Below are 15,303 nucleotides of genomic sequence, written 5' to 3'. Positions count from 1 at the left end.
AGAGAGAGAGAGAGAGAGAGAGAGAGAGAGAGAGAGAGGTGGTTTCTCTACTTCCCCTTACGGTTCTGTCCCCATATCTTTTCTTTGACTTCCATCAGAAAATACTATTTATTCTTATCTGTCTGGTCTGGTACCAAAATTATCCAGAAGAGTCTGATCCCAGCACAGAAGGAATAGTACATTAAATAAAATCAACACATGTGTCCTCAAATCAAGTGTGGATTGGGAGTGTCGATCCTGGCTTTTCTATTGCCTCAAGACCAAGAAATGCAGGCACCAGGAGACGCTTCTAGAACAGAAGCTGTGTGGCCTGTGGCTAGACATGTGAGGAGCTTGCCCCAGCCTGTGCAAACCTTCTAGATCCTCCTGGGACCCTCTGAGTCACTGCTGTCTTCCCTCAGAGTCTCAAAGCACCTGCCTGGTTAGCGCCACACCCCAGTGACTCTTCCCTACCGATTCTGGAAGGAAATGGAATGCAAGTGCGTGCCCTCAGCTCCTTGAAGCTCATAAATCTAATGAAAGTCCAGGTCCTGTGTACTCCACCTAAAGCTCACCTCCAGGCCCACCCGGGTGTCTCCCGCAAACAGAGGTCCCCACCTGTGTCCCAAGCACAGACCTGCCTGGATTTCCTTGTCCTAGCTTGACTGACTTACCCTGCACACCGACACACCACCGGACAAGCTAAGGCGAGAGAGACTCTGAGGTCAGCTGGACGATCTTCGACCTTGAAGACATGCCAAAGCTTGCAAGGATGGTGGAAATCCCTGTGGCATCGATGCAGCCCCCTTGGTTGTGGGATGCCCCAGGGAGTTTACTCTAGCTTGCAAAGCAGGATGCTTCTAGTTACCCAATAGAATTATGGTTCTGAAATTCTAGTCTTTACAACTGGTAAAAATAATAATTAAAAATAGCAACCAAAGGTTAGAGAGGTAGTTCAGATAGTGCAGGGCTTGCCTAACATGAACAAAGCTTAGGTTCTATATCCAGCACCGCATAAACATAGGCATGTTGCTGAGTGCCTGCAGTTCCAGAGCTTGGGAAGTAGACGGAGGGATGTCATCGTCATTCTCAGGTTCAAGTGAGTTCAGGGCCAGCCTGGGCTACATGAGATCAAAGCCAGTTTGGGCTACAAGAGACCCATGTCAAACAAAACAACAAAAAAAAAAAGTCTAGGGTGAACTCACTTGTTGGTTGGATTTTAATCCTTGTGGTGGTATTCAGGGTTGTGGCGTTCAGGACTTCCATTTTCCACAGAAGGTAAACTGAAGCTCTGGGACAGTGAGCTGTCACTAAGACTGTGTCTCGTTCCCAGTTTTTTTCATTTGCAAACTGTGGGTAGGAATGGGCATCTTGTCCAGGGGTCGGAGGAGCATCTGAGATATTGTTGTTAAGCAACGGTGCTAGCTCCACCCCGGGGCGGGACGGGGCAGGGGACATACCCACATGTGCTGTGGGAAGAAGTGGGACTCCTGTGAGATTCTGTCCCTTTCTTACTTCCTTGAGACACAGTATCTCAGTGCACCTCGTGCTAGGCTGGAAAGCCGGCAAACCCCAGCAATCCTCCTGTCTCTGTCTCAACACTAGGGTGACAGACATGGACGCAGTCACACGCTTTTGGCACTGGTGCTAGGGATTTGTACCGGGGTCCTCTGGCTTCCATAGCAAGCACTGTCGCTCTCCATGCCATCTCCCCAGGCCCCAGAGTCAGCAGTGTTTGACACAGGCATGTGTCCTTTTCTGTGATAGTACTCCCAACTAGCTCTTATTTGGCTCATTATGTAGATATCAGTAATATACACTGTGTAAATACACCACACTGTGCAGATACCACACTGTATAGACGCTACACAGTGTAGATACCGCACTGTGCAGATTTATCACACTGTACAGATAAACTACACGGTCCAGATACACCACTCTGTGCAGATAGACAACGCTGTGTGTGCATACCACAATGTGTAGATGCCACACTCTGCAGATACACCATACTATGTAGTTTCTACACTAAATAGATAACATACTGTGTAGATACCATACTGTGTGCACACCCCACACTGTGTAGATACCACACTGTGTACACACACCACACAGTGTAGATATTATACTGTGTGCACACACCACACTATATAGATACCACAAGGTGTACACACACCACACTGTATAGATACCATGTTGTGTAGATTTCACACTGTGTGCACACACTGCACTGTGTAGATACCACACTGTGTACACACACCACACTCTCCTCATACACTGTGTACATACACACCACACTCTCCTCATCCCAGCAGGTGTCTAGACTGGCCCTTGTCATCGTTGTTGATAGAAACAGACCTTGTGCTTTGCTTTGTCCCACTTATTCTTCATCCAGGGTGTCAATGATAGCTTGGTAATGGAGATGTGGGTATTTGAAATGGTCCTTGAAGGAACTATCAAGGTAAAGACTGATGTGACGATAGCCTTGAGTCTTAGGTCCTTTCCCAAGGAAAGGATTGTCAGGGAGGAAAAGAGCAATGACTATAATTTAGTCTAGAGATGAAGCAAGGATTAATTATGCAGCGGTGGCGCTATGACTGATGGGACTGGCATCTCCCATGATCACTTGCACATAAGAAAAGAATAAGGAAGTGACTTTGATTAAAGAAAACAAAAAACAAAAAAGGCAAAGCTGGGTGGGCTGGGTGGCTCGCACCTGTGATACCAGCGCTTAGAAGAAAAATCAGAAGTTTGAGACCAGACTAGGTTATGTGGCAAGAACCTGTCTTGACAAAAGTAAAAGAGGAAACAAGCAGGAGAGAGGCCCTTAATAATTGTGGATGTGACAAATGAGTTTCAGACCCTTGCATGGACATTGTAAGGCAGAAGACGTGGCCATTGTCTCCGATTCTATTCTGTGACATACGAGAAAGATCTGAGTCTTTCAAAGGGCAGCAGACAGAAATCCTAACCAAGCCTGTGGGAGGAAGGTGTTTCATTGAAAGAGACATGAAGTCCAAGCATGACAGCTATATTAAGATAGACAAAAGATGTCAATGGGCCATCTGGAGACATCTTGCTCTCTGATTACCTTTCCCCAATGGTGACAAATATAGGGAGGGTTTTTCTGGCTACCAGCACCTTCTCATTTATAGTCTCTTCCTCCTTCCTCCCATGATAGAGTATCAAAGAGCCTGGGCAATAATCATTTTAATCATATTAAAAACAATGGGGAAAAGATTCACAACCCACTACAAAATAGTCAAACAAAAGTCTCTTGAGAAGAGGTAAAAAGGCAGCCTCACTTATAACAATATAGACATGCAAATTCAGAACATACCAAGGTACCACTGTTGACCTATTAAGTTGACAAAGATCAAAAAGCTGTAAGAACACTTGTGTTGAAAATGGTCCTGCACCATGAGTAGCAGGAATAGAGAATTTGAGGATCTCTAACAAAGACCTACTTGCCTTTATCCACCACTATGTCGCTTGTCTAGAAATTTATCACACAGATGCACTCTCACACTTGGGGACACTGCTTGTCAAACAACTCAGAATTTTAGGGTTAGGTTATTATAATAAAATCCTATAGGATAGAGGGCTTACACACAACAATGCTTATTTCTCACAGTTCTGAATGTTTGGGAAATCCAAGGTCAAGTGGATCATAAAAGACACTGTCTCACTGTGTCTTCACATGGTGATGGGGCCAGACTAGTTCTCTGGGGTCTTTTTTTTAATAAGAGTATTAATCCCAGTCCTGAGAGCTCCACCCACCCATCTGAAGATCACCTTGTAAGACCCCACCCTTGGAGAACTGGTTTCAACATATGCATCTGGAGGGTCACGAACACCCACACCGAATGTGTCGGTTTCCTTTCTGTTGCTATTTTAAAACACCATGAACAAAAACATCTTAGGGAAGAAAAGGATTTGTAAGGGTCACAATTCCGGGTTACAGTTACAGTCCACGACTGCAGGGAACACACAGCAGCAGGTACTTGAGACAGATGGTCACAGCCCATCCACAGCCAAGAACAAGTACTGCACTGCCTGCTTCCTTGCTTAGCTCTTAGCCACCTTTCTCTACTCATAGACAATACAGGGTCCAACCCAATGAAATGGTCACGCCCACAGTGAGGGTGGGTCCTCCCACCTCAATTAACAATCAAGACAATCCCCCAGAGACATGTCCACAGGCCAACCTGATCCAGAGCACTCCTCTGTAGAAACTCCCTTCCCGGATAATTCTAGACTGTGGCGGCGAGTTGGTACTTAACACTAACCATCACACCGCTGCAGGTTAATTACATGATTTGCACACACTAGACTATAACCTAGTCTTAAAAATAAAATATTCTAAATAGAGAAGTCAGGCACCATGGTGCATGCCTGTAATTACAGCACTCAGGAGGTCTAAGCGGAAGACTGTAAGTTCCAGCCCTACCTTGACTATTATAGCAAGACCCTATCTCAAAAATAAATAAATAAATAAATAAATAAATAAATAAAGATAGACTTCTGTGTACAGAATTGAAAAATTGCCAAGGTCTTTTGGTGAGAAGAACGAATGCTTTGTGTAGATCTTACAGCCCCACGTATTTAGAAATAAAGGTGAAAAACTGTGCATAACTGGCAACATCATTTGTCTCCAGGGAACAGGGATGCGAAGAAATGTCTGAGATTTAAAGTTCTGAATTATGTCAACATGTTTTCTATTCAAAACTAAGTAAGTAAAAAAAATAATAATAATCCAACATTTTACAGTGCTTTTTACCCAAAAGGGATGTCGTGCTTTTGGGGGAACATTTACCATGGGAACTTCATCTCTGCCTAGAGAAAGGAACGAACACAGAGTGGCTTTTCCAGCTCAAGCTCGTGTGACTTGTAACTTAGGTATTTTATTGACCTGAGCAGCAACCTTGTACAGTTTAGTGCTTGCTTGGTGCTTGGTGCTTGGTGCTTGGTGCTTGGTGCTTCGATTCCATGCTGAGTACTTTTTCCCTTCCCACTTCTCTCCATCCTTTATGAACAGGTTTTTTATATATCCATTTAAAACAGAGTGATAGTCTTTCAGATGCTAACTCTAAGTCTGCTTCCCCTGGTACTTCGGGCTTCCTTAAACCCTCCCTCCAAAGCCCCCTCTCCACCACGAGGCTGCTTCTCTGCCGTGTTACATCTGACATCATGGCTGCTTAAATGGCATGGCTTCTTTTCCAAATCATGGTGGACTGGATCTCCCTTGTAGGGGGGAGTTTCTTCCTGTGATTAACACAAAAGAACTGCTGTGCAAAACCACAAAGCAAGGGGTGTTATGTTGCCGCCCATGTCCTTTGAGGATGCAGACCTCATTAATACACAGGTATGGGAGGATGCCCTGGCGCCTTAGTTTCTGATGTAACTGCAGCTTCAAGGATGTTTAGCCATAAAGGGGTATTCTGATTGACGGGAGACACAGTTACCAAGACACCCTGAAGTCTTCCTCAGTTACCTCATATAGAGCTCCTTGTCTACAAGGTGGTCTGGGGTGGTCCTTTCCTGGAATAGGCAGGGTATCCTTTTAGAATCTATCCTTATGCATAACTTAATCTGTTGCAATTAAATGCCTTGGATGCAAGAATAAGTAAGGGGGCCACTGTACCTTGCATGTATTCCTCAGGAAGGTCTTACTGGTGACCATGGGAACCTGCCAAAGCCAGCTTTGTCATTTTCTCTAAGCCCTGCCATTTCTTATCTGGTCAGCTTAGCTATGTCATACCCAGCTACAAGCCTTCTTATTTACTGTTGCCCTAATGAGCAACTCTGTTAGAATTTTGCTTCCCCCTCCCCCAAAGCCAGAGAAGCAAATAGATTTTCTGTATATTTACCATTTTTATTTTTGTAAGCACACAACCACCCTCAGACAGGCTAGATCTGGGCAGCCGGCTTCTCGGAGGGTGAAAATGCTCTCTAACTTGTAACGTTTGCCAGTTGCCATGGTGTAAATACTCAGGCCGTGGTTGAGTGTTGGCCAACTCCACGGTACCTGTCTAAGCCATCATCTCTCCAGCGCGCCTCCCCACTGGCTGGCTACTCAGAAGCAGAGAGCACTCAAGCCAAGCCTCTGCAAGAAGTAGATTTCTCTTTGCAGCTTTACTTTGATCACTTAAAATATTCACAGAGGAGGACATCACAGCAACACCCTGTCTTCCTCCTGAACAGCCCCAGTCCCCCCCCAAGAAAAATGGGACTTCAACTCTGGCAAGGGCCAGCACGGCCAGCCAGAGAAGCCTAGATCCCACCCCTGACAGTAAACTGTTTCGACACAGTGTAAACTAAGGATGCACCCAAGTTGCCATTTACGGGTGTACCACTCTGGATGCTGTGTCCCCTAACTGTGCCCCCAACTTTGTCTGTAGCTACAATCTATTTGCCGTCACTTAAGAAAACGTCACCTCATCCCCAAACACAGCTGGGCCAGGAAAACCATTTCTCTGCCTCCTCCTCAATCCTGTTCTGTGCAGCTCTGGTTCAGGGTGACTGACTTGGCTGGCCACCTCCCACTCCTTCCAGCAAACTCCCAAGAGAGTCTAGCAATTACACAGCTGTAGCTTCCAAAGAGTCCTGGGAACTGAAGCCTGCCAGATTTGGGGTTTTATTTTCTTTTTCTTTTTTTTTTCCACCCTAAAAATAAAATGTTAATAAAGGAAAAAGTTGGCTAGAGACCTGGTCAACAATTTACCCTCTCCCTTGATTTCTATAAAATGCTATGTCTAGAAAACTTTAATATTGGTCGCTTTTAGTAATTATAAAAGTACATGTTGACCCTTTGTTGGGGAGGGAAAGAGAGGAGCGATTCACTGGCCTGCGGCTGAGCTTCAGAGACCTCACCAGCCTTGATTCCCTCCCTCCACCCCAAGCTCAAGGCTAACCAGGGGCTTGATCTTGTGAGAAAAAAAGATAAAGCCGCCATTTTTCTGCTCTTGGAATCGATGTCTTAAGTAATAAGAATGCTTCATTGTCTTGTGTCCTCATTTGTAGACTTTCCCCAGCGTGTGGAGGGTGGGCTTTTAATATCGTTTCACACTGATAATGCTTGTTCTCCAATAGGGTAACTAACTCACAATGACTGTGAACTTGTTTGGCCTCACATGATGCGGTGTTTAATCCAAAGCAACACATTTTTCTTTTCTTTTTAAAAGGAGATGCTTAATTGGAATAACAATCTGGATGTCTAGCTTCCTTTGGAAAAACTCAGAATAAATTACCCGCCTGAAAGATGCTCCTTGAGAAAAAAGAAAACCACATTTAATTTGTCCGCAGCTCTAGTTCCAAAATATAGATCAATATCTAGTTCTCAACAAACATTTGATGGATGGACAGTGTCAGTTCAAAACAACACTTAACTAAAAGTGAAGGCAGATGCTCCTTTTTATCTGGGGAGGCTCCTTTCTAATTTGACGAACTCCTCATCGCTCCTTGCTGCCTTCGGCCTACGATCTTTGCTCATTTCTGCTGCCTGCCCAGCTTGAGAACGCTTTGCTTCTGAGTACACATTTGCTTCGGACGTATGAGTCAGTCTGTCCTCTCTGTGATTGTTATAAAGTTTACATGTCTCCTGCCCAGTGACCCCAGAGAATTCAAATAAGAAGTCTATCCAAAAGTTAGTTAACCATTTTAAGGACAAAAAAGAATACTCCAAAACGTTAATTATGTCATCTACATTTAAGAAAAAATATTAGATCAGGTATGGTGGTACACGCCTACAATCTTATATTCACAGCATTCGAGAAGCTGAAGCAGGAGAAAGGCAAATGCAGGGATGCCCTGATATGATAGATAGATAGATAGATAGATAGATAGATAGATAGATAGATAGATAGATAGATAGATAGATAGACAGATGATAGACAATAGACAGATGATAGATAGGTAGGTAGGTAGGTAGGTAGGTAGGTAGGTAGGTAGGTAGATAGGTAGGTAGGTAGGTAGGTAGGTAGGTAGGTAGACAGACAGATGTGGACAGACAGACAGACAGACAGGCAGATACAAATGGGAAAGAAAGAGAAATGAAGGGAGAGGGGGAAAGAAGTTTAAAGTATATTTTTGTTTTGTTTTGTTTTGTTTTTGAGACACAATCCCTATTTGTAGCCTCAGATGCCTTGCAACTCACTACATAGACCAGGCTGACCCCGAACTTAATGCAATCTGCCACCCTCTGCCTCCTGGGTTCTAGGATTGTAGGGTAATAGTGTGTGGCTTCTCAGCCTCTTTGTGAACAGAGTATGTATCATTTTCTACCACTCTGTATAAACTACCTCAAGCTTAGAGCTAAGCAGCACCCATTTTGTTCTGAAGGTCAGAGGTCTAGGGGGACATGACTTCATCTCTCACAAGGTCACAATCAAGATCAACTGTCTGTCTGGCTAAGGGGTCTCCTTTGGACCACCTTTGTATTGTTGGTAGATTCCGTTCCTTACTTGGCCATCAGCCAGTAAGAAACGGAAGACAGGTGATAGGTTGGTGATAGGTTGGTGGTCCTTGCCCTTGACTTGTGCTGTCTCAGCCTTTGTGATAGGTTGGTGGTCCTTGCCCTTGCCCTGTTCCACCTTCAGAGCCAAGCACGGCGGTTCAGCTCTTCCTAATGCTTTGTTTTCTTCCGGCCTTTTCGATTTGCTACCAGCCAGAGGAGACCTCTGCTTTTAAGGGTCATGGTGACATAGCAGAGAGAGCTTAGCAATCGTGTCCCAGTCAGTGGTACCACGGCACACTGCATGATCACAATGGCAGGGAGGGGTCCGACAGAGATTGATAGTCTACACTGTGGAACACTAGAACGATTATGAGGATAAGAATGGAGTCATAGAACAGCTCCAGGAATGAGGTCACAGAATGGGTGGGGCCAACTTTAGAATACTATACATGTAAACATTCCCATGTTTTCTTGGAGCTATGAGATATGTTTTATATTCAAAATGCATTCTGCCTTTGGGTGAAATAATGGAAGGGACAGATCTATTATGAGGGTAGTGACTGGTCCACTCTCCCCTTCCCTGGGCAATCCACAGCGAAGGCCTCACGCTTCCTTCTGGATGTCATAAGTAGAAGAAGATGAGCAAACATTACTACCTCTGTCCACTTGAACCACTATAACAAAAGACCATAGACTAACTCAGTGGCTCATAAACAAGAGAATCTACCTTACTTCCCCTAATGCCGAAAGCTGGACCTTTCCAAGATTGGCATGCCAGTCACTGGATGTCTGATACATTCCTCTTCCTGGTTCATAAGTTCACTAGCCTCATGCTATCACACTGCACATTAGAGAAAGCAAAACTTCCTCTCTGGGGTATCTGTGTGGGCCCTGATCTGATTTAGGTTTCTGCTCTCTAGAGCAGAGCATCTCCAAAGGCTTGCCCTTCTAATAGCATCACTGAGGAGGCCATGTGAACTGGGGGAGGGGAAGAAACATCCTGTTCTTCATAATAACTAAGAGCATAGATGGACCCAAACCTCTGGTCTCGGAAGAATCATGGTGGGGAGGGGGCAAAACTTAGTATGACCTTGTAATAATGCCAAGATCACACAATCGCTATCTTTGGGCTAAGATAAGGTCTATCGTGTAAGAAAGGAATGTGCCTTGCCTAACTTCAGGACCAAAAATAAAACTCGTTGATGGGAGGTATTTGACTCAGTGTTGTAAATGCTTTCTGAGGGAGGTGGACAGATTGGTTGAGCTAATCTTCTTATGGCTGGATGCTCTCCCTGGCACACTGCCCCGGAATGAAGAGGTAACTCGATAAGAATGACATGAGAAAGGAGATTTGGGCTAGGTGGGCCTGTATGTTCTCCCTCTCCTTCCTCCTCTTCCCCTTCTTCCTCCTCTTCCTCTTCCTCTTCCTCCTCCTCTGACTTCACATGTGATGTCAGGACTCTTACTTGATAAATCCCCATCTTATTCTTGGAGAAAGGATCTCTCACCCAAACCCAAAGCTCACTCACATAGTTAGTCTACCTAGCCAGCTTTCTCCTCAGGAATCCATCGTCTCTGTCTTCCAAAGTTGGAATTACAGACCAGACACCACACCCACCCAGTGTTTATACAGGTTCTGGGGATCTAAACTCTGGCCATCTTGCTTGTTCAGAAAGTGGTTTAACCTCTGAGCCATCTCATACACCTTCATACACACATTTCTTCCTTCCTTTAAAAACAATAAATTGACAGGGTTTTACATAAGCTCAGACTGGCTTTGAACTTACTTTATAGCTGAGTATGACCTTGAACTTCTAATCCTCCTGCCTCTACCTCCTGAGTCCTGGAATTTGGGTCATCACACCCAATTTATATAGTGCTAGAAACCAAACCCAGGCCTTCACACGCATGCTAGGCAAACATTCCATGGACTGAGCTACATCCCAGCTCTCCTTTGAGTTCTTTTTATCCCTGAGGTCATTGTTTGACAATGACGTCACAATGTCTTTTACAACTGCTTCTTTGGTTCAAATCCTCTGCTTTTTTTTTTTTTTTATCTCCTCTACCAGGAACACCTGTACTTGTTCTCCGCCATGATGGTAAAGTGTTACCATCTAAAATCAGTTTCACCGAATCCTGTTTTCCACTTTCCTATTTTCACAATTAAGTTTGAATAACAGAAAATATGGAGTGCAGGTGGGAAAGAAAAATGGTAGATTGTGCAAAGGCACGAGTATAAGGCCAGCAGAGCTCTGGGGGATGACCACTGGGGTGAGGCTCGGGAAAGAGGAGCTAAAGGGCAAGGATCAACAGAAGGATACAGGTAGGGATGCTACCAGACTATGTCCAAGGACAACACAAGGTCATAAACACAAATGAAAATGGAACACAGGAACAAGGTTAATGTAACAGTCTCGTGGCTAGAAAGTCAGCGGAAACCATCTTTATAAGATGGCAGAGCTTCAAGACTCAGAACCTAGCTAAGCGGGCAGCCTGGTTTGGCCCTGGGTAGAAAAGCGACTCTCGGAAGACCAAACAGACAGTGAGTTCTGTTTGTCAAGAACAAAAGATGGCAGAGACCCAGAGGGCTCAGAGTGAATATTCAATGCCAGGTGTAAGAACTTCCCTCAAGGACTAAGGAAACCTCCATCCAACATCAACACGTTGGAAACCTTGTTCCCCAACACTGGCCTTTGAAAGAAATAAGTCCAGATGCTGAAAGGTTGATTCCTGGATCAGAGCATGCCCAGATGAACAACCTGGTCAGGTCCCAGATGTCCAGGATCAGCTACACCGGACAGTTGGAATGCCTGATAGAAGTTGAATTTGTCGCCGCCTCAGTTGGGCTCCTTATACACATAAGAAAATCCCTCTCATGCACATAAAAGATAATAATGAATGTCTTTGTTCCATGGCCTTCTTTTCCAGTTAGGGGGTTATTTGTTACAGGTAGAGGAAGTACAGATTGGTGTTTGGTAAACAACTCTTAGTTTCTTGGCCAGTATCACCTGCCACATCCTGCATGGTTGGGTCCTGGAGACCTGGGCTGGGGCAACATGGGAATGAAGAAACAACAGATAGTGAAGAAATGACAGATGTGTGCACAGAAAAGCTGAGATCAGGTGGGCTATGCAACCAGAAAATTCAGCGAGTTTACTATGTACAGTACAAGAAAGAGGGATTGGCTGGGCTGGGTTAGTTGGGGAACACACTCAGGTAGCAGTCATCCTTGGGGAGGAAGGAGAGGATGCTAGTTTTTGCACATACTGGTCAATCATTCATAAACACTCAAATTCGAACCTTCGGAAGGCATTCCCTTTTCCTCTGAGACTTACCTGAGGAAAAGGGCCTGCCTCTGTCGGGGGTAGAGGGGATACCATGGCAGTACTCATGTCAACCATGCAAATTTACTCAGCATCCATCCATTCTCCACATATCATCGAGCTTCGTTCTCACACTTGGCTGAAGAAGCACTCTAACACGCATCTCAAGAAAGGACTAAGGGCTCCGGGAACATCGGAAGAGCCAGAGGACCAGGAGGACTGTTGGGGAAGTGTCTCCTGCACGGGGCAGGCATGCAGCACCCATGAGCTCTCAACAGAACAGCCACCAGAACAAGACCTTCAGAAGATCACACCAATCAACATGCCACCATGGACGAAGGAAGGGATCTCAAGGCCGCACCAGAGGAATAGAGAGCTAGTTTTACTCAGGGACAAGCCTCCAGATGATAGTTTGCCCTTGCCCACATGTGCTTCCTGTGCCCTGAACTACTTGCTGCCTGACCCTACCTCCCTTGGGAGTTGGAGGTAAGGTGGCACAGAGTCAATGACACAGACTCCGGGAGCAGATGAGAAACAACCGCAGCAAGCTCACCTGAATGCTGCTGCAAGCTCCTTTAATATCCTCCACCCCATTGGTCCCAAGAAAGCATCTCTTCTAAACAGCAGTTCCTGATTGGCTGGCCTGGTCTGCATCAGCAATCCAGGATCTCTCAGGCAGTCTTCAATTAGGTCTTCCTGCAGGAGATGCCTTTGCAGCTGTGTCCCTCCCCTGCCCCCTTGCGTTTACGTAGAGGTGGTCGCCACCGTTCAAGTACAGGTGTGCAAACTAATTGTATTCAGTAGGGTGTGTGTGTGTAACTATTATAGAGGAAGATGACAATTTGAAAGTTAGGTACTGGGGGATACTGGAGGAGCTCATGCAGAGAAGGAGAGGTGGACATGGTGAAAATACTTGGTGCTCATGTATAAAATTCTCAGATAAATAATAAACAATTTTTAAAGGAATTTCTTTAAATCTCACTGTCTTTTAAGTCTAAACTAACAGAAATCAGTAGTTCTTTGGTCTGTCCTCGTGAGTTAGCGTTCACCACAGTTGGGTAGAGGTGGGACATGAAGACCCACAGTGCCATGGGCTGAATATTTGCACACTCAGAATTCATACACCGCAGCATCAGCCCCCAACGTATTGGAACCTGAAAGTTGTTTTCCTATATGTCCCTAACTACTATCTAGGTAGACCATTTGTCTTTCAAGCGGGACTCTCTGAGATGGTAAAAGCAGAAATGTGAGTTTCTGCTCTCATCCTTGCCGACAAATCTGTTGAAAGTTCCATCGGGAACAGCTATTCATCCTTTCCCCTGACGCCAGGACCCACACCCTCCATCCCCTGTATCCTCATTGGATGCCTTCTCTCCACTGCCCCCCCCCCCCNCTCCTTGGGGTATAAAATACTGAGAGATAGAAGAAATGCAAAGTGCAGTCAAGGTCCCAAAGTTAGGACACGCCCACTTCTGCTCTGACCCATCTGCCTTTTCTTTCCCAGGATCTGTAGTTTGTAACTCTGTATTTATGTCTGTAGTATCTGTGTGACATGAGTTTGTAACTTAGTATTTAATTATGTCTGTATGTAATTGTGTAACATGATTTTTCTCATTGAGATTAGAAGCTCTCTGAGGGCAAGGAGGGAGCAGGGGCTATTTAATTACCGACCCCTGGTATCCTAAAAGCAGCATAAATCCTGGCCTGTAATAGATGCTCACACACCTGCGGAATGAATGAAAGCATGAATACAGTGTGTAGAAAGTGGTCTTTGCATTCCTATCCTACCAAGTCAACAGCCAAATCGCTCCTCTGGCTCTTTCAGACGGCACAAGATATACAAAGAACAATTCAACCTCACTTCCTTGGATCCCCCGCTGCAGTTTCGACCAGAGGCCAGCTGGGTCCAGTTCCACTTGGGGATCAACAGCCACGGGCTGTACTCCAGGTCCAGCCCTGCCATCAGCAAGCTCCTCCATGACATGAGACACTTCCCCACCATCAGTGCTGGTGAGATTCATGGGCTCAGCCAGGAAGGACTGACTTACTCCCAGTGGTTCAGGCTCTGGGAACCAGTCCAGGGTTACCACCAATACATGATTATACAAAGCCGTTAAGCATATCAGATTCCTTTTGAAGAACATATAGCCTTAATCTCACCACAGGGGCCTACGGAGATGTTCTATACTATTTAAGGAAGGTGGTTGTCACTGTTTACTGAATGTTCCCATTGTACCAGGAGCTTTTTTCGTTTTTTTATGCCATTCTGACATAAATACCATCCCTGACATTTACAGTTGTGGATAAGCAAACTGGGCAAAGCCAGTGCTGGAGCCTGAATTCAAACATAGCTCTATTAACCCCAAGTTTGTGCTTCCAAGCACCTATGACAGGACCTGCAACATGGGAAGTTACCGGCAGAGACAACGCTAGGCCAAGAATGGCTGGAGTATATGGGGAAGGGCTAGAAAGCAGGGAGCCTGAGATGGAGCAGGCAGAAGATTATAGCCCCTAGACCCTAAAACATGGCCATCTGGGTGCTCAAGGCTATGATTCCCAAGCTATGTCAATTCCTCCTCCTGTGGGCCTGGGTCAGAGGTGGGAGTCCATCTTTGGCCAGCTCTCTCGGGATCAAGGAGTGGTTATCACTCTTCTTCTTTGCAGATTACAGCCAGGATGAAAAAGCCTTGCTGGGGGCCTGTGACTGCTCACAGAGTAAGTGACACAACTCCCCACTCCCAGCCAGCCTCCAACGGGCTCTCCCTGACCAACCTCTGAGTATACAACACCACCACCACCACCACCACCACCACCCAGTCACCTACAGTAAAAGGCATCTTGAAATCTCTGGGGAGCATCCTACTGGTCAAAATGTGGTACAGGGCTAAGTAGCATCAGCATCATTAAGGAGCTTGCTAGAAACACAGTCTCTGCTCCCATTTTCCCAATCAGAATCTGAATGTTGATAGAATCTCCTGTGATTGGAGTAGGATTTCAGATCCAAGAGGCAATTGTACAGGACAATGGGTCCTGATGCTGCATCTTATCCCTGGGAGCTTTAGAAAGTACTGTTGCCTGGCCTCCACCTCCAGACGTCTGGGCTTAACTGCAGAGAAGGAGACCTATGGCAACCTTTTAAAAAATATCTCATGTGGTTCTTATACAACCAAGGGTGAAACTTAAATGTCAGACAGAATGGGAAATCCAGGAGGAAAAGGTAACAGAGCTCTCCTCTGGGTGCTGCAAGCTGGTTTCAGGTAGGTCTGAACAGGGAAGCCTGGAAATTACCTCCAGCCCTGAGCGGTCTCAGTTATTTACCGAGATGTGCTGAACACAGTTTCTACATAAGCACAAGATAGCACATCCTGTAATCCCAGAATTTGTGAGGTTTGAGCAGGAGGATCATGAGTTCTAGGCCAAACTGGTCTATGTATAAAGGTCAAGGGCAACCTCAACTACACAGTAAGACCCTATCTCAAAAAGTGAGGGAGGGAGGGGAGGGGAGGGAGGGGAGGGGAGAGGAGAGGAGAGGAGAGGAGGAGAGGAGAG

At 45.6% G+C, this 15,303-nt stretch overlaps 1 protein-coding gene across 1 annotated transcript in view; it reads left to right on the top strand.

Moving 5' to 3' along the window:
* Positions 1-15,303, top strand: part of Fam20a (FAM20A golgi associated secretory pathway pseudokinase) — a 48,985-nt gene that overhangs the window by 22,873 nt on the left and 10,809 nt on the right. The window contains exons 2-3 of the mRNA XM_021214051.2: positions 13,580-13,764; positions 14,419-14,469. Of these exons, the coding sequence (XP_021069710.1) occupies positions 13,580-13,764; positions 14,419-14,469 (236 nt within the window). The remainder of the gene's footprint in view (positions 1-13,579; positions 13,765-14,418; positions 14,470-15,303) is intronic.

Source organism: Mus pahari, chromosome 14 (genome assembly GCF_900095145.1).
Source record: "Mus pahari chromosome 14, PAHARI_EIJ_v1.1, whole genome shotgun sequence".
In the NCBI taxonomy this organism is placed as follows: domain Eukaryota; kingdom Metazoa; phylum Chordata; class Mammalia; order Rodentia; family Muridae; genus Mus; species Mus pahari.
Note: the sequence above shows the minus strand (reverse complement) of the source record. Positions and strands in the feature narration are given on the sequence as shown.